At 40.9% G+C, this 20,400-nt stretch overlaps 1 protein-coding gene across 2 annotated transcripts in view; it reads left to right on the forward strand.

Annotated features, from left to right (window-relative positions):
• Positions 1-20,400, forward strand: part of LOC102028625 (lymphoid-restricted membrane protein-like) — a 93,708-nt gene that overhangs the window by 6,484 nt on the left and 66,824 nt on the right. Inside the window, exons 5-11 of one of the 2 annotated variants that reach the window (XM_013511444.1) lie at positions 3,648-3,765; positions 6,652-6,702; positions 9,948-10,025; positions 13,377-13,433; positions 14,562-14,621; positions 14,717-14,781; positions 16,276-16,375. In XM_013511444.1, coding sequence (XP_013366898.1) covers positions 3,648-3,765; positions 6,652-6,702; positions 9,948-10,025; positions 13,377-13,433; positions 14,562-14,621; positions 14,717-14,781; positions 16,276-16,375 — 529 coding nt within the window. Of the gene's footprint in view, positions 1-3,647; positions 3,766-6,597; positions 6,703-9,947; positions 10,026-13,376; positions 13,434-14,561; positions 14,622-14,716; positions 14,782-16,275; positions 16,376-20,400 lie in introns of those variants that run through there. The other variant, XM_013511445.1, reaches the window with a different exon arrangement.

A 20,400-nucleotide genomic window follows, 5' to 3' on the forward strand; every position in this document is an offset into this window, starting at 1 on the left:
TTTGTCTTTTTGAGACAGGGTCTCACTATGCAGTTCAGGCTGGCCTTGAGCTCACTTTGTAGCCCAGGCTGGTCTTGAACTTGCAACAATCCTCCTGCCTCAGCCTCGCGAGTGCTGGAATTACAGGCCTGAGCCACCACACCTGGCTCGTGTCTGACATTTTAAAAAGGACTCGTCATATGACAGGCATTTAGGTTATTCACATGTTTCTATTACGATGAATAATGCTGCTATGAAAGTTTGTGTACAAGTTTTTTATGTACTTTTATTTTTAATTCTGTTGGGTATATACATAGGAGTGAAATTGCTGGGTCATATAGTAATTTATACTTGGCATCTTGAGGAACTAACAGTCTTTTGCACAGGAAGCTTACCATCTCACATTTGCACAAGAAACCTCTGTGAGTTTCTTTTTAGCAGTGGTGCTCTGTAATTTGTGTCATTTGTACTGGCGCCAAGCCCAACACAGCTACGGATCGCATGTGGGTCTGTCCAAAGCATTCCATAGCTCTGTTAAAATCATACTCTGTGAAAGGTCCCATGATAAGTACTAAGAAAGATTCACGGATGAGTCAAGTTTTAAATGTGCCCTCCAGGTACCTATAGCCTAGAAGGATAAGAAATGTAAATTGGGGACCTTAGCTTAAGATAAAAAGAAACCAGAGAATAGAAGAGATATACCACATCGTGCCCAACTCTGATAACATGGGTTAGGGGGTGTCTTTGTTACCTTTCTCTCATTGCTGAGACAAAATGCCTGACACGCAAGTTAAAGAAAGAAAGGTTTATTTAGCTCACAGTTCATAGAGGTTTCAGGCCGTAATCAGCTGGCTCCAAGGCAGGGTGGCACAGGGCAGAGGGGCAACAGTTCAAGGTGGTAGAAGACAGCAAAAGCAATAAGAGCACAAGGGGGAGAATAAGCCTCTTTTCTTCCCTTACACTGTATGCAGGCTACCCACCAGGTGGGTCCTTTACACGTACAGCATCTCTGTGCCCTCCTCTTGCGCAGGCTCAGCTGTATCCCCGCAAAGTGAGGACCCTGGCTCCCTGCTGAGTCAATAAGTTAAACTTCTAAACTTCTCAACTTGACACAGTGTATCTACCATTACAGGGAGAAATGCTTGATTATCATGGAAAAAGACAAGTGTCTCTTTTTTTCCCTTGGTGTTTTGAGAGAGAATCTCATTGTACAGTCCAGGCTGGCCTTGAACTTAAGGCAATCCCGCCTCAGCCTCCGAGTGCTGGGATTATCGGCATACACCACCACACCCGGCTAACAAGTTTCTTACAAAGTCCGCATTTACAGGCATAGGTGTTAAAGTTCTGAACAGCAAAATTCTAGATTAAATGGAATGATAGTAGAACTATAGATTCTCTGGGACTATAGATTCTCACCTTGATTGATTGATTGGTTGATTGATCAACTGATTTTGGTATCAGGAATCAAACTCAGGACCTTGCGCTTGCCAGGCAGGTGCTGTATCACTGAGCTATATCCCTGGCCCTCACCTTGATTTTTGACATGGTCCAGTCCAGCTCCCAAACAATCTTCTGGGTAATAAGCAAAAATGCTTACCTTGAGTTCTCTTCTTTCCACATTTGGTTTATTATTTATTGATATACAATTCAAAGGTTCTTGGGGCTGGGGATTTTGCTCAGCGGCAAAGCGCCTACCTGGCAAGCGCAAGGTTGTGAGTTCGGTTCCCGGTACCGGAGAAAAACTGAAAAAAAAAAAAAAAAATTCAAAGGTTCTTTCATTAAAAAAAAAAAAAAAACCCATGCCTTGAATGAATAATATGTCAAGGTTTGGTTGCAAGCGCTAGAACCAATCTGCAGTCAAGTTAGATGCAGTCGTCAAGAAATGCATTGGAAAGCAGTTAAGTAACTCACAGAATGGACAGGAATCAGAGAATCTGGCGCGCAGCCTGAGAGCCATGGTCCGCACGTTCAGCCGTCTGTCATCTCTTGTCTTCTCCGCCCTCACACCCATTTTCAGTATTGCGCAGCTGCCCTCTTGTAGTCTAATTTGTCTTCAGGGCTGGGTGAGATATTGATGATGGGCGGTTACCCTCATCCTTAGTGGAACATCTATTCTGACTCAATAGATAGCGCTATCTTACCCCATTTGTCTACAAGCCGGAGCCTGACAGCTCTTTTTTCTCCCTTAACCTTCCCTTTTGTCATAACAAGTCATGTTAAATTTAGCTCCTGTGTGTTTCTCCAGTAGATTGGTTTCTTCCCTCCCACTCCTGTATCTTCTACTTAATTCACTTCAGCATCACCTTTCATGTAGAATCGCCACAGCAGGCTCACCATCTGTCTTCCAAACGTGTGCTGCAGCTGGCAGGAATGCTCCTGGCAGATGCCCGTCTGACCATTTAAGCACTTGGGTGGAGCTCTCTCACATTCAGGACAAACTCTAGATTTTTTCCTGGGGTTTATGGTGTAGGAAACCTTTCACGATGGGCTTGTGCTGCTTCATCTCTGCTTTCCATCCTCCACTGGATGCTGCAGCATATCTGCCCAGACCCTTGCTGGGCATCTGCTCAGATGCACATACTCTTTTGCTGCCTGAGACACCTGCTTTTTATTCAGTGCACAGAGGACTTAGGTCTACCCTGACCTTGGTTCCTATCACACTATACTATAGTTATAAATATCCTATCAGACTACAGACTCTGGGAAGGGAAGCTTGCTTTGATGGAGTACACATTTTCCTCCAGCGCCTAGCACGATGCCCAGCAGAGGGGTAGAGGTAACTAATTTGTTGCATGATGGGGGTGTACTTCCTTAGTAAGGAAAATATTATACCTTCCTTGAGGGAGGCCTGCAGATATCAGTTTATACTCTAATGAGATACAAATGGTTTATTCCTTGAACTGGATCATCAAAGCTCATTTAATCAGTTTCCAACTGGTAGGCACTTCGGCTGTTCCTAATTCTTTGTTATTATTATTATTATTATTATTATTATTACTATGTCTTTTTGAGACAGGGTCTCACTATGCATTTCAGGCTGGCCTTGAGCTCACTTCATAGCCCAGGCTGGTCTTGACCTTGCAGTGACCCTCCTGCCTCAGCTTCCTGAGTGCTGAGATTACAGACGTGCACCACCACGCCCAGCCTTGATTGCTATAGTAATCAAAGCTGTGATAGAATTTATTATGGACTATCCCATAGAGAGACTATTGGTAATTGTTTAGTAATTATGTTTTATTGGTAATTATTTAGTTAGCTGTTACCTCCACCACTAGTATGTGAAAGATCTTATCTCTCTTGTCTTCTATATGATAGCCTCCATACAGGGTTACAGAACCTGGAATGTAGTATTACTTAATAAATATTCATAAAATTACACCAATATTATATCCATGTTGTCACGTCAGTCAGCTAATGCTGGATTTCCAAATCTTTAGCTTCCAGAGTGCATTTGTTTTATCTCTATTTTCCTTCCCCTCACTATACTCCTTCCAAATTCCTTCCTTTTCCGAGGACTGAAAGATCAGTGGAGAGTGTTGATTATTGTGGTCAGCTGGTTTAAGCCTTTAGTGGTTTTCAATTTAGGTCCAAAAATAGTCTTTGGCTCTCCTTGGACTCTTTGAGGGTTACATTTGAGGTTTTGTGCGTTGTCCCGCCCCACCCCCCAGTGCCCATCAAGCTATTATGAGAACAAATCTGTTGAAAGAAGAACTGGAGGAACTGAAAATTACTATGAACGCTTTAGAAGAGCAGAAGAGCATAACAGAAGCTCAGAACAAACAATTGGTAAGTCATGAAGTACTTTGAAATGGGCTCATAGAGCTTACATGCTGAGACTCAAAAATCAGACAGTAAGAATTGCTAACACCTTTGAAAAGTGCAGATAAGTAATATTTTAAAAATTGCTTTTCTTTTCATTAATATTGATTTTTTTTTTACCTTGTCTCAGTCATATTCATAAAATGTTTTGTAAGGACCTAGAAAAATCTCTGCAGTGTTTCCTGAAGTTGGTGGGTGAGTTCATAGCTCTCTGATGCTAAAAACCACTTGAACTAAAACCAAAACCTGTCAAACTTTCACCAGTTCTTTCAGTACTGACTGGTTCCTGAGAAGCTTCGTAAATCCTCCTTTACATTGAAAAAGCATAGGCCTTTAATTTCAAAGCAAAATGTTATTTACACTAAGTTTTAACCCAAATGCCAGAGAAGGGATCATTTTGGGGGGGGGGGGATGTTAGTAATAATTCCTAAAAATCCCGCTAAATTCAAGTAGTATTTTTAACATTGTTAATGATGGTGAGGGGCCACTGACCGTCATTCAGACTTATTTCTAGACATTTGTTGAAAAGCTGCTTTTAGAGTCTGACTGTAGGTAGGTAGTCTTTGGGAAACTTGGTTTCCAGGCCAGGGTCCGTCACTTGTGACCTCCCAGAACCAGAGCAGCTCTGTCTAGCTTTGCTCTTGCCGTAAGAGTAGCATGAGAGGACCTGACACAGTGGGTATCAGGTCCTTGAGCCAGCGCAAGTCTCCGAGTGCATTCCAGGGAACACTCACTGTGGGATCCCTGAGCGGCTCCTACCCACACGCACTATGTAGAAAGGTCAACAGCCCACACTGGAGAGTCCGACTTCCGATGTTCCATCCCTGGCACCAAGGGCTGGGTAACTTTAAAGAAGCTGTAGGACCACTGTAAGCTTCAGTGTCCCCAGAATTGGGGTCTCCCTTCCCAAAACAGAAGGGCACCCAGCGAGCGAAGCTTCATCTGTAATTAGAGCCACTCCCCACTATCACTAGCATTACTGCCTGAGCTCCACTTCCCAGCAGGTCAGCCTTGACATTAATTCTCATAGGAGCGCGAACCCCACCATGAACTGCGCATTGAGGGATCTAAGTTGTGTGCTCCTTGTGAGAATATAATGTCATACTCATAGAAATAAAGTACACAGTGGAATAAGAGAAATAAAAGCACAATAAATGTAATGTGCTTGAATCATCCCAAAGCACCATGCACCTGTCCATGGAAAAATTATCTTCCACAAAACCATTCCCCAGTACCAAAAACGGTTGGAGACTGCAGCCCTAGATAAAATGGGCAGGAAAGTATTTTTCCCTCCCTAGGTCTGGGAGGGGAAAATATGCTTGACACACGTAAAGCATCCAGTTGTTATTGTCTTTGCTCTTGGGGGTCAATAATGTTAACTGCTACTGACAAGTGTATTGCCCTAGATGTGCATGGTGGAGTCTTTGCATTTTATAATTTCAAAAGAACTTTTAGCTGGGTGTGGTGGTGCACACCTGTAATCCCAGTACGCAGGGGGCTGAGGCAGGAGGATCACTGCAAGTTTGAGACCAGCCTGGGCTATGAAGTGAGCTCAAGGCCAGCCTGAACTGCATAGTGAGACCCTGTCTCAAAAAAATGAACTTTTAATATTTTACTTCATTGATAATCATAGGTTTTTCTATGAGATAGAAACAGAGGGAGCTGTATCTTCATATTTAAAAAGATTACTAGAATAATAAAGTCTAGAGACTTTTTGGATTGGTCAAAGTCAATCACCTAATGAATGGTAGAGCAAAAGTTGAACACAGGTCTTCTGATTCCAAGTCCATGGTGTATGTGCCCCTGTGTGTGCCTTTATTCTTGTATCAATGAAGTCAATCCTAGCCTGAGATGTTATTCCTTTTATTTTTATATAATAAAAGTGATACCTGTTCTATAAAATAAAGAAATGCATATAACAAAGAAAAATAAAACCACACAAAATTCTTACCTTACCCTACCCACAAGTTTTACGGTTAACCTTTTGGCAAATATTCTCTTTTTTTGTCTTTTTAGAGACAGGATCTCTCTATGCAGTCCAGGCTGGCCTTGAGCTCACTTTGTAGCTCAGGCTGATCTCAAACCCACAATGATCCTTCTGTCTCAGCCTCCTGAGTGCTGGGATTACAGGTGTGTGCCACCATGCCTGGCTCTTGGCAAATATCCTATCCTGGAGTATTTTTTCTCCTGAATTCAATGCTGTAATTATAAAATAGTTTTTGATGTTCACATGGGGTGACACTGAGTCTAGGACTGTCCCCACTTTCAAGTGGAAAGCTGCAACTCTTTGGGGTACAATTTAACTAGCTGAGTTTGCAGCTACTTGTTATACATATACTGTAGTTAAGTATCAAGGAAAGAAGCCAGGCAGTGCCCACCCACTCCTCTTTATAGTATTTTTAGACAGGGTCCCACCGTGTAGTTCAGGCTGGCCTTGAACTCACTATGTAGCCAAGGCTGGCCTTGGACTCTCAGTGATCATCCTGCCTCAGCCTCCCAAATGGTAGGATTACAAGCACGCACCGCCATATCCAGCATTCTTTCCCCTCCCTAACTACCATCCCACTGAGTCAGAGGGGAGACTGACTTCTCATTGTTCCCCACAGCTCAACCTCATGTTGAAAATATTTTCAGCCTGGGCTCAACTGTGACATGTGAATATTACATTTAAAGTTAGTAAAGGGAAACCAGGCATAGTTGTACGTGCCTATAATCCCAGCACTCTGGGAGGCTGTCTCCAAAGGAACAAATAAACAAACAAAAAAGCTGGTTAAAAGGGAAGGAATGTCAATACCTTGGAGGTAAATGTGTGAAATGTTCATAAAATTCTTCAATATTGTTATTTGTTTTCAGGCGACAGAAAACCAGGCCTTGATTCTTAAGATTCGGGTTCTACAGGAAGAGGTAAGCCTGAATCATGAAACACTGGGGTAGACAAACCTGGGACTCATACAACCATGGGTTGAGATCATGCATTAAATACAAACCTGGTAACTACCCAGGCTCCTCTGGGGCAAACAGCAGGTTGATTTGTCAAAGTAGAGTGAGCAAGCATTGATAGGATGTTCTGTTTGGGCAGAAATACCTTATTATTTTTGCAGTTAACCATAGAAGAAATAAGATTTAAAACATTTAGATTTAATATGAAATGAATCTGTCTAAAACTATCCATATCAAGAAGAAAAGGATGGACACTATCTACTAATTTCCCACTTTTACTCCACTAACGGTGATGCCAAGATGCCTGAGTCCCAGATCCCAAGCTTAAATTTACTGAAAGCATGATCTTGGAAGCTGAACTTCTCTTTTCTGTAGAATGCATATTCCATATAGTTGCTTTGGAGAACAACCAATATTTACGTGAAGCTGCTTATAATGTACCTTATGTATGTTAGGAAATGTTAGTGTAATCTCTCGAATGATTCTTTGCAAAGTATAATTTTTAAGCAATAGAATTTAAGCACTGGAAGGACTGACAGCAAAGCTACTACTGTTCTGGAGGGAAAATTCCCTAGAGATAGTTTGTGCATACTAAGTACTACATGAAGTTTTTAAAACTCTGCTTTATATAAGACTATCAAATGTATTTATTAAGCTGTGCTGAGGAGTCTGGAGACTCAACGTATGAGCCATGTGGATATTTAAAAATTCATAGGGGTTGGGGATTTAGCTCAGCAGCATAGCACCTGCCTGGCAAGCGCAAGGTCATGAGTTCGATTCCCAGTACTGGAAAAAAAAATTTAAAAAAAATTCATAATGGGTTGGAAAGGAGTAATTAAAGGTTGTAAAGAAAGCTTATGTTACATTCAGACATATTACAACCTTGAGGCCAAGTGCTTGTGAAATTGGTGCTTTACATTTGACCTAATGTAACACATTTTCTTCTAGTATTTATTACTTATTTATTTATTTTTGGTCTTTTTGAGACAGGATCTCGCTATGCAGTTCAGGCTGGCCTTGAGCTCACTTTGTAGCCCAGGCTGGTCTCGAACTAACACCAATCCTCCTGCCTCAGCCTCCTGAGTGCTGGGATTACAGGCGTGCACCACCATGCCCTGCTTCTTCTAGTATTTAAATGAGTGACACGCATGAAAGAATTGTAGCAAACCACTTTAAAATTGAGATGGAATATTTAAACCTCTTTATCAGGAAGTAACATTGCAATTACTGATTTATGTTAGTTCATATAAATATCTCTGCCAACTAAGATTCCTTTAGGAGGTAAAAGTCTAAAGGGATGTGAAAGAATAACAGCACAGAGGTTTGAGTAGTGATTCCCATCCCTCCCTCCTTCCCTCTCTCCCTCCACCCACCCATTCACCCATTCACCCATTCACCCACCCATCCATCCACCCACTACATGTTTATTGGGAGACTCGTATGTGTTATTCCACCCTAAGTGCTGAGCATATGAATTTAAGCAGAATGGCCCAGTTGAGGGGCTTGCATATTAGATGGAAATTTGGGCTATGGAAGAAAAAAGCAAGCAGACTGGAGGGAGAAGCGCAATTAGACCAGTGTGGTTAAGCAAAACAGTGCTGTGAAGTTAATCTTTTGTCTGGAAACTGGAAAGGAGGTTTATTTGCTGAAAGAGCACTGCAGACAGAGGAAACAGCAAACTCCAAGTCCTGAGGCTGCAGTTTGCCTGTTAGTTTTAAGAGGCAGCGAGGCCAGTGTGTCTGGGACAGAGTAAACGATTAGCAAGAGATGCGCGTGGAGAGCTGCAGGGAGCCAGACCACACGGGGTCTTCTTGCAGAGGCATTCTGAGGACTCGGGCTATTTTCCCTTCTCCTTTCCTTTCCTTACACTGAGATGGAGCCCTTGAGGGTTCTGAGCGGAGGAGTAATATAGCCATCATATTTCTGTGTTAAGAAGGTAGCTGGCTGCTTGGCTTACTAGGGACTGCAGTCAGGCAACGAAAACCCAGCAAGACCAATCGGGGGCTTCTGAAGAGATTGTGTCACAGGCCGATGGGGACTTGAACTAAAGCAGTGGCAGTGGAGGTGCGACAGAGGAGTGAGATCAGGGAATGCTTTCTCCCATAACCTGAGATGTTTATTCAGGTAATATGGGAATTGCCTTATTATGTCTAGTATCACAGTGATATACAAAAAAGTCATGTCTGAGAGTGAGAATGTTGGAGGTACTATACGTTTGAAGAAAGAAAAAAGGATGAAATAGACTAGAGGTTGGAAAATGTTTTGGAAAGGACCTAGAAGTCCTATCAGGCTTTATTGTCCAAAGGCATTTGCCCACAACTCACCTCAGCTTTTGTAGTGTGGAAGCTGCCATAGACAATACAGAAACAAATGAACACAGGTGAGTGCTAATAAAACTTTATTTACAAACCAGGCATGGTGATCCCAGCACTCAGTAGGAGGATCCCGAGTTTGAGGTCATTCTGGGCTATAAAGCAAGACCCTGTCTCAAAAAATCTAACACAAAAAACAAAACAAAACAAAACTTTATTGATAGAAACAGGTGGTCAGCTAGATTTGGTCTTGAGGGGTGGGTGGCTGGCATAGTTTGGCAACCCCTCATTTCGGGAAAAGGCAGTGTAAATACACTAGAATTACGTGATATGATCACCAGTAAACACTGAGGTTAAAAGTCAGGGACTTTTCATGTGACCTGCTGGCACGGAGTAGGCAGCAAGCTAATTTAAACAAAAACTAAGAAGCAAGAGATAGGCCAGGGAACCGAAGCATGTGGAAGGGAGAGATTCTAGCATTTGACCGTGGGAAGATTTCAGCTGAGTGAAGGGGTAATGAGTTCATGGAGAGTTTGAAGGTTAACACAAAGGTAGCAGGATAGAGGTATTGCAGGGCCCGGGGGGAGGCCGAAGGTCTGTTGGTGCTAAAAGAAATCATATGGGAAGATGAGCTGGAGGTTGACGAGGGAGATGCTTGATGTCAAGTTAATGCAAGGCCCACAACAGGCTGGAAGCCATGACTATGGGAGCAGGTGCTGGGGCGGGGGAGAGTAATCCAGGAGAGTCCCGTTCTTATCTCTGGATGGTCTCAACTTCTGTTTGTTAGATGAGTTACAACGCTGACAATGAGAATACTATATCAGTTCCTATAAGAGACTTTGATTGTGATGCTTTTATTTTTGCTAAATCTAAGACTATTATTCTCCTTTGTATTAGAATCTTAAGAATGCTATGGATATAGATAGACTGGAAAAGAAGATTGAGGAATTATCTGCAAATGAGACACAGCATCAAGTAAGCCCTTCCCAAATACTGGTAAAATATTTTTTTTCTATCCAGCCAATTTTATTCTGTGAAGGTGTAGCTCACCCATCGACACAGCGATCCGTGGTTATAAATTCTGACATTTGTACTCCTCTAAATGTCTGAGTTATATAAAAGGCAGTGTCTTTTGCTTTCTTACTTTTTGGTGACAGCTACACTGATACAGAATTCACATGTCATGAAATTTACCTACTTCAGTGCACAAACCAGTGGCCTATGGTGTATTCAGAGTTGGGTGGCTGTCACTGAAATTAAGCTTGAAATATTTTCATTATCCCGAAAGAAACCCCTTTCACTGTGACTTCAGCCCCAGGCAATCACTCATCTATTTTCTGTCTCTAGATGTGTCTATTCTGGACATTTCATATAAATGGAAGGAAATATATATGGTCTCTCATGACCAGCTTCTTTTGCTTAGCGTCATGTTCTCAAGGTTCATTCATCCTGTAGGGTAGGGTATAGTAATACTTCATTTCTTTCATTGCCAAGTCACACTCCACTGTATGGACATACCACATTTTTTTTTCTGACCAGCTGATGGCACTTGAACTGTTCCCATTTTTGGCTGTTATGAACAATTCTGCTGCAAGCTTTTGTTTATTAGTTTTTGTGTGGAGTTATGTATTCACTTCTCTTTGTTATTTACTTAGGAATAGAATTCCTGGGTCATGTGGTGATTCTGTTTAACTGCTTGAGGAACAGCCAGGCTATTTTCCAAAGCAGCTGCACAAGTTTATATTCCACTAGCAGATACGGGGTTCAGATTTCTCTATATCATTGACTACACTTATTGGATATCTTTTTATTATAGTAGCGATTTCTAATTTATCAGCATCTAAAGAAATTGTATCTTCTTAATGCTGAAAATTAAAAATAGGAACACCTATCCCCTATTATATTAAGAAACAGTACCTTACAAATAAGGAAGTAGAAAATCTAATTTTGATTAAGAAATGATATCTTTCAAAAATGTGTTCACATATTTATGCATAAAAATTCTATGTTTAGTACTCTGTTATCTGCTGTATGTTCTTATCAGGAAATGGAAGGTACTATTCAATACATTGATTAATTGATGTCATTTCACTATTACCTTAATAGTTTACTGGGGTGATATTTTTGTTGTATACATTTGAAATTATGATACACTTAAATTTCATATGCATATGGAATTTGGAAGTTTCCTAACAGAAACCAAAATTTTGTGTGCATATTCATAAATTACAGGTTACAGTTAAAATTTAGACATTACAATTAATTCTACATGAGAAATGGCTATTTAGGAACTACAGTGTTATAAAATAGTGTAAGGAGACAGAAGTCACAGGTTCAAATCCTGTCTTCTCAAGCAAAAACCTTTTCAATGTCAAGCAAGTTGTTAACCTGTCTTTGTCTCAATTGCCCCATCTATTACCTGAATATGAATTTCTATCTAATCCACAAACTCAGATGACTGTGAAAATACATTTAGAACTGTAAAGAGGCATCCAATATATAGAATTATGATGATAATTCTGCCTTGTACTACACTGATTTTATTTCCAGGTTCTTAATTCAGTCATGATGCATATTTATCAATTCTATCATATTTAGAAGTACATGTTAACAAGCTTGCTTTCAGTTACTAAGCTTATATACCTTTAAAATTCAATTTGCTGTGCGAAATCTTGAACACTTTAAAATTCTGTTTTAATTTTTTATTTTTATTGAAAAAAGTAAAACAAAACTTCACTAAAAAATAATAGAATAATAGTAGTTACTACATTGCATATTGTTACCTTTAAAGTAGTTACTCAGAGTGCAAGATATGGGCATACAAAGTTCTCTAAACAATATTAGCACAAACCTTTCTTTTCAATGAACTAAGAGAAACTAGTAGTATAACTATCTTGTATTTTTTTTCCATTTCCATTCCTTCCTTTCCCCTACCCTAGTTCCTTTTGAATAATTTCTTTCCATTTCACAATATCTGTTGTACATTTTAGACCTTATTTACTCTTTCAGTTTCTTATATCAGGGAGATGATATGATGTTTACACATGTGAGTCTGATTTATTTCACTTATGAGTATGGTCTCAAGTTGCATCCATTTACCTGTAAAAGTCTCCAGTTTATCCTTCTTTATGGCTGAGTAGTACTCTATTGTACAAAAAGGCCACTTCTTTTTTATCCATTCCTCAGTAAATGAGCATTTGGGTTGTTTCCAAGATCTAGCTACTACAAATTGTACTGCTGTAAACGTGGGTTCACCTATATTGCTGTGATGTTTTTAATTTTTCTGAGAAGATACCAGAAGGTGAATACCTGGGTCAAATGGAACATCTAATCCTAGTTTTGTGAGGAATCTCCACACTGATTTCCCCAGTGGTTGCACCAGTCTATACTCCCACCAACAGTGGAGCAGGGTTCCTTTCTCCCCACAGCCCTTCCAGCATTTGTTACTGGTTGATTTCTTGATAGCCATTCTTTCTGGAGTGAGATGAAGTCTCAGTGCTTTAATTTGCATCTCTCAAAGGACCAATGATGGGCATTTTTTCATATGTTTATTTGCCATTTGTATTTCTTCATTTGAAAAGTGCATATTGATCTCAGATGCCCATTTTTGGATTGGGTCTTTGCATTTGGGGGGTCTGATTTTTTTCATTTCTGTGTATGTTCTAGATATAAGTCCTTTGTCTGAGGTACAACTGGCTAAATTTTTACCCCATTCTAGGGTTGTCTTTTCACTCTGTTAGTGATTTCTTTCGTTGTGTAAAAGCTTTTTAATAAAAGAATATCAAATTATTGATTCTTTGAAGTATTTCCCATGCAGTCTGGTTTTTGTTTACCAACTCTCTGCCTACACATATATCTTCAAGATTTCTACCTATTTTCTCTACCAGTAGAAAAAATTGAGTTTTTAAAAGAGGAAGATTCTTTGTTGTGGACTCATGGGATCTGTGTTCAGGTTCTATCTCGATTTTCATTTCCACCAGAAAAAACAAAGAGGGCATCGTCTTATCATGTGATGTCTAGAACAGAGACGGGCACATTGCTGGAGCCAAACACTCACACTTGGGGTACGGTTCTGCCCTGGACTGTGTGTGATTTTGGATGGGTCTCAGCAGTGCTCAGCTTTGGCTTTCTTAATGGTGAAGGGTGGGCAGGAAGCCCTGCATGGAGGCTTTGCAAGGCTGGATGTGAAAATTCTTTGTGAGGTGAAAACCATACGCATGTGCCAGGTTTTTCAGAAACAAGTCTCCCTGAGGGAACGATTGTGTAGCACTGTTGTTTAACAGATGCAGTGTCCTAATGGCCTTCTCTCAATCTGTTTCCTTTTAGATGAAGTTACACATGTACGAGAATACATTGCTTAATAAAGAGGCAAGTACACAAGAGGTTGGTACTGTCCTTTCCTTTTTGGAACCCCGTGGGATTGGCTAGCTCTCTCCAAGTCATTAAGGTGATGATGGTCATTTGTGTGATTTCACCGCTATTCAAAGATAAGAGTTTATTATTATGTCATAAGACACAGAAACATGTTCTTCTGCGTGAAGAGCACCGGTGGATATATTTGAACAAATTCTCTCTGAACTGTGGTAGAGCTCATCCACAAATGCGGTATTAACATGCCAGCCTACACGTCATGGACTAGCTACTGGTGAGGCAGTTTTAATTCATAGTAACACACATTAGTGTCCTGTCATTTATTGAGGGCAGAGATTCCCTACAATGTTATTTGTTACCTAGTTTGTTTGACTAATAGGAGCATAGATACCATTTTATGTATCGTTGGATCTGTATAGCCTATCTGATAATAGATCATGCTGGCTATAGAGGTACTAGCTGTGGTGACTTTCAGAGACACAGGAAGAACACAGCCTAAGTGAACAAATGTCCACAACCCAACATGACAGGGAGGAGAAGAAATATTTGCCTTTCTTCTACTTCCCCTCATGTCAGTGGACTGTGACCGAGATGCTGAATATTGTACTAAGCATGGTAGTGTGATAAGCTTGGTGATGGGACAGTGGTGGTCACTCACTTCCCTCCGTAACTTTGATCTGTGCATATTCTGCATTCCTGCTCAGCATCCACCCTGCCCCCTCCCATGTGCCAGCTGAGATAAAATTCTAGATCTAGATCCCTACTACTTGTATCTTCTGGTCTTGCAGTACCAAACAGTGATTCTAGTGGTTGTATTGCTTGAACTGGACAAAGTTGGATGCCTTAATAGTTCATTAATCAATAGTTAAAAACTATTTTCCTTAACCTGCATCCTAAGTATCATTTTGATTTGTGCTCAAAGATCACCTTTTACAGGTTGATTCCACTGGGCCAGACAAACACAGAGCATGATGACTCCTGTGTTTTAATCATAAATGCTTGCTGGTTAACTTTTAAATTGATTGGTAGAAGGCTCACACTGAGTAGGTATTTAAAATTCCTCTGTGGCTTATGCAAGTGGCCTGATAAACATGAACTGGTAGACCTATTAATTGTGTTGCTCTTCCCTGTACTTTTCAGAAGGATTTAAGAATAGAAGAGCTGAAGTCAACCGTCAGAGAATACAGAAGCATTACAGAGGTAGGCTGTAATTTTACAGCCTGCAAGATGGGGTTGTTGAATGTAAATTCACCACTGCAGTAACATATGCAGCCTAATGTCGTGTGTGATTCCAGAATTTACGAGGAGAGAAAAATGAACTGGCTCGCAAGGTGCAGCAGCTGCAGCGGGAGCTCGTCGTGTAAGTGTAGAGCTAGCCTTGCCAGCTTTCTCTCTCACCGGCCCACTGGGCTGTCTGTGCAGTGCTTTGTGTCTTTGCCTGTGAAACGCCCGCTTCTTTTCTCCGTGAGAATGCTTTATGGGTTTTTCCATGACCCTTCTGTCTCAGTCAGCTTGCTCTGCTATAACAAAACACCTCACGCTGGGTGCCTTCGATACCAACCTTTACTTCTTATGTTTTTGGAGGCTGGAAGTCTGAGATCAGGGAGCCATCAGCTTTGAGCTCTAGGGCCCTCTGTGAGGGTGCAGCCTGCCAACTTCTCTTTGTAAGGAGAGAGCGCTAGCTGACTCTCCATTCTCTTTTTGGAAGGGCGCTAACCCCATTCATGAACACTTCCCTCACAAGACCTAGTGACCTGGAAATACCGTGGGGACGGCATAGCACACAGTTTATTACCTCTTTCTGAATACCTGTCATCTTAGGTTATAATTTGTTTCTGAAAGCATATATTAGCCCAGGATCCACAGCCACTCAGAGAAGGAAAGTGAGTAAAGCCTCTAGAAGGAGTATACGTACCCGTGGAAGGTGAACAACAGGTGAGAAAAGGGCGTTACCCTCTTGAAGGCAGAGGTGGATACTCTGCCTAGCTCCAGCTAATTTTTTTCTGCCAAGAATAATAATTCTTTAATATTTTCCAATATCCAACTGTCTCATAAATTCATGCTTTTCTATAGCTTATTCCTCAGGGTCCTAAAAAGCCTACACATTGTGACTGGTTTGGCATCTTTTATTTTTGGTACTGGGAATCAAACTCAGGACCTTGTGCTTGCCAAGCAGGTGCTTGTGTCACTGAGCTATATCTCCAGCCCTGGTTTGGCATCTTATGAGTCTTTTTCAATCCATGTTTCCTCTCCTTCCTTTTTTCTCACAATTCACTTGAGAACCTGCTCATTTGTCCAGATGTGTCTCTTAGTCCAGCTAATTTTTATATCAAGACTCCTGGACTTTGTGTGCCAACATATTCTGATTTTGGAAGAAAAGATAGAAATCTTAGATGTTTCAATGACTTTTTTTCTCTATTTTTTTACACTATCAGCTGAAATTCCTTTTAAGAAGTATGGTCAGGCCTGTAATTCCAGTGCTCTGGGAGGCTGAGGCAGGAGGATCACAAGTTCGAGCCTAGTCTGGGAAACCTAGAAATTCAACAAGACTCTGCCTAAAAGAAAAAAATAAATGTAGGTTTATCTGGGAATGTAGCTCAGTGTGAACAGCCTGGCTCCAGTACCTAGTACCATTAAAAAAAAAAAAGTGTGGCCTGCCTGTGTGTGACCTCTGAGGGTCCCTAATCTGCTGCTCTGGGAGACAAAAATTGTTCTTTCTCTATACCCTAATAAGACCCTTCACCCATGTGGGCAGTCATTGGCTGTTTGATGATAAACAAACCCTCTGGTGATTTCAAGCATGACACTGGCGGCACCCGTCACAAGGTTGGATGACTATTCTTGTTTTTTCAAGAAATGGGATGCAGCTGAATGCTAGTAGAGAACACAGCATTGCCGTCTTGGAAGGAGAAAACTCTTTGCATCGTGAGCTCATCCTTGCTGGGTCAGCAGAGGTAAGCTGTTATAATCAGGTGGCGAGCTTTAAAACAGGACCCTTCATGTATAGCTTACTGTTTAGTGAAGGTCTGTAGCTTGCTGAAAACCACCCGGGATGTTGTGATGATGTTTGTTGATAGTTTTTAGATTCCAAAGTCTAAAGTCTCAGAGTGGAGAAAAAGGACCATTTCTAGAAAAGTTGTGGCCGGGAGCTGCAGCAAGGGTCAGGCCTGGGTTTGTGACTTGAAATTTAGAAATCTTTTACATATGCTTGGTCTTTTCAGGGCAGACTACCCACACCAAGCCCCACCCTAGAGTCTTAAAGGTAACAGTAGACAGCCATCAGCTATGTTTTAGTTTCTTCTTTCACTTTATTTTGTTTTGTTTTGTTTTTTGAGACAAGGTCTTGTTATGTAACCCAGGCTGGCCTTGAATTCATGGCAATCCTCCTGCCTCAGCTTCCCAGGTGCTAGGATTACAGGCATGTGCCACCATGCCTGGCTTTGTCTTGTTTTTTTTCTGAATACCTCAAATATATGTACTGTCTTAGTTACTTTTCTCATTGCTGACACAAAATACCCAACATCCAAAATTAAAGGAGGAAAGGTTTAGTTAGCTCACAATTTGTAGAGGTTTCAGTCCATACTTGGCTAGCTCCGTGTCACGATGGCTTGGCAGAGGGGCATTGCAGAGGAAAGCAGTTTGTAGCAACCATAGAGTAGCAGAAGCAAGAAAGGGAGGAGACAAGCCTTTCTGTCCCTTATATTGTATGCAGGCTACCCGCCCTAGGGCAGGGGTAGTACTCACACCCTTAATCCTAGACAGAACCATGACAAACCAATCAGTGGACTGATTTACTAGTCACATACTCTTAATCCCAGCATCACACGCTGTAGATCCAGCCACCTCTGAAAAAAATCTTGAGACTGCATGGGGCTTTGGGGAGACATCAAGACACAAGCTGTAACATTTGCCAAGCATTCAGATTGTTATTTCTGGGCAGAAATAACACCACTTTCTTTGCTCTACCAATTATCCCAACCCAATTTTATGTCACTGATCATTACATTCTGAACAAAAACTGGAATTTTTGTATTGCAGTGAATTTTATTTCTTCAATTGCTGTAATCAAGTCCTTTTTACTTTTTATTTTATGTTTCTATTAGTAAACATTTGCAGCACTTAATATTCACCTTCCTCTGTGGAGCTGGTACAGGTATATGACACATCTTCATTCCTTTTTTCAGCTCCTTCCCCTCCCACTTCCCTTTATTTCTTGATCCTCTTCCCATCTGAGAAAGATCTGTCTCTCTAGTTCCAATGATTTGTCTTTTATTTTGCTCTTCATTTATATCTTGGGTTTCTCCTATAAGAGAAACCATGCAATACTTAAGCTTGTGTGTCTGATTTACTTCACTTAATATTATGGTCTTAGCCTGGCGTGATGGTGCATGCCTGCAATCCCAACACTCAGGAGGCTGAGGCAGGAGTATCTCCATGAGTTCAAGGCCAGCCTAGGCTATGTACTGAGTTCAAGGCCAACCTGAAATACTAGTGAAACGCTATCTCAACAAACAAAACAAAAAAAATTGTGGTCTCAAGGGGCATCCACTTTCCTACAAATGATTCAAGTTTATCTTTTTGGGGGGCTAATTTTTAATTGGTAATAAAATTAATTTTTAGTTTTCAAAATATCTAGTTTTTCCTAGACCCAATTCTTTACAATGTGGGGAAAAAAGCTTAAAATGGGAAGCCTTTTTGGGTTTGAAAATGTTGCTGCTTCGCCTTCCCCCTCCATCTTTACTCCTTTGTATTTCCCAGCTTTGTCCTTGTTACGTTAGGAAATGTTTTACGGGGGCCAATTGCTTTCTTTGCTCTATCAGTCTCTCTGTGCCTGTGGATGATGGATATGTCAGGGTGCCCTCCTGCTGACAGCTCTGCGATGACCTTGGAGGCAGAAGAACTTGTCTTTGGGGCAAATGCTATCTATGGATCGCTCCTGCCAAGGATGCGGGGACAACATATGCTGGCTTCATCAGAAGCTGTCGCAAGCAGCCCCTGGACATTGTGCTGAGGGCTGTGTTTTTGTGACATTCTGTTTCAAATACTCATCATTCCCCTGTGTTTTTGAAACCCAGCCAAACTGCCAGACTGAATGGAGCCGCAGCAAATCTGCCCTGGCTGTGTGCTTTTACCCTCCGTCCTCTGAAGTAATAATAATGTCAAGACACAGGCTGATCCATGCTGTATTACCCAGCGGGGCCTTATCAGCTGGCAGCATTCTGGCTCTGAGGTTTTCTCCCCCGTAAATTGGGAAGTTTGCCTTCTAACAGAAGAATGGAAATGAGTCCATGAGTCTCCAACAGTCAGCAAGAAAAAGGCTAACAGTGTTGTCACAGATCTGAAATGTGGCAGAAGGAAAACTTTGAGGGAAGTACACAAAACGTACTTTGTGAAGCACTATCTCAGCATATGTAGAGTAAATGGGAAGGAGAAAGGAAACCAGTATGTTCCCAGTGAAATCAGTTGAGTGCCCCCTGCGATTTCCTTTTTCATGTACACATACATGCACTCATACATATTCACACTAGTGCCTATTAATCACTGTGGAATTTTAATACATGCCTATCAAATAGTTTGATGGTATTCATCTGGATTAACCTCCCTTACCTTCTGCTCTCCTTGGTCCCATTTGTCATCTTTAACAGTTTCCCTTCTACTTTCATGTTATATTTTTTTCTGTATTCCACATATGAGGGAAAATATGTGAAACTTGTCCTTTTTTGTGTGGCAGGTACCGGGAATGGAACTCAGGACCTTGTGCTTGCCAGGCAGGCGGTGTGCCGCTCAGCTATATCCCTGGCCTGAAACTTGTGATGGATGATCTTTAGTTCCATCATTTTCCTGCAAATGATAGCATTTTGTTGTTTATGGCGGAATCACATCCCATTGTATTATACATGCCACATTTTCTTTTCCCGTTCATCCATTGACAGGCATCTAGGCAGATTCCATTACTTGGCTATTTTGAATTCTGCCATAATAAAATGAGAATCCAGACTTCAATTCTTTCAGGTATATGTGGAGGAGTGGTATAGCTGATTCATACAGTAGTTTTGTTGTTCATTTTGTGGAGTAATCTCCATACTGCTTTCTATAATGGCTCTCCTTTTTTTTTTTTTTTTTTGGCTTTATTTATTCATTTTATTTTATTTTATTTTTTCCAGTACTGGGAATCAAACTCATGACCTTGTGCTTGCCAGGCAGACGCTGTGCTGCTGAGCTAAATCCCCAGCCCCTATAATGGCTCTCCTATTTTGTATTCCTACCCCTCATGAATGAAGCGTTCCCTCTCCCTCCACCTTCATCAGCATTTATTTTTTTTAATCTTTAATGATAGTATTCTGACATCAGTGAGATGGACTCTCAAAGTGGTTTTGATTTGTGTACCCTGACTGTTAAAGATGACAATCATTATTTTATAAACCATTTGGACTTCTTCAAAGAAATGTCTGTTCAGTTCATTTGCCCCTTTATCGATTGGATTACTTATTCTTTTTTGGTGTTAAATTTTTTATCTTTGTGTATTCTGGCTATCAACTCTCTGTCAGAAGTGTAGTGGGTAAATATTTTCTCATTCTGTAAATTGCCTTTTCCTTTGGTTGTTTTCCTTTGCCGTGCAGAATCTTTATAATTTGATGAGATCCCGTTCATTGATTCTTGCTATTTCCTGAGCTATTGGAGTCTTATTTCAGAAAGCTGTTGCCTGTGTCTTTAAGTGTATTCCCTGTGTTTTCTTCCAGCAGTTTCACAATTTTAGGTCTTCTACCTAGGTCTTCAACCATCTTTAGCTGATTATTTTGTGCAAGGTGAGAGATAAGGATCTAGTTTCACTCTTCTACATATGCATATCAAGTTTTTCCAGCATAATTTGTTAATAAAGTTGTCATTTTTCTGACATTCATTTTTGGTGTCTTTGTTGAAAATCAGACATCTGTAGCTCTGTGGATTTATTTTTGGGATCTCTATTCTATTCCACTGG

Source organism: Chinchilla lanigera, unplaced genomic scaffold (genome assembly GCF_000276665.1).
Source record: "Chinchilla lanigera isolate Chin_1 unplaced genomic scaffold, ChiLan1.0 scaffold00012, whole genome shotgun sequence".
Taxonomy (NCBI): domain Eukaryota; kingdom Metazoa; phylum Chordata; class Mammalia; order Rodentia; family Chinchillidae; genus Chinchilla; species Chinchilla lanigera.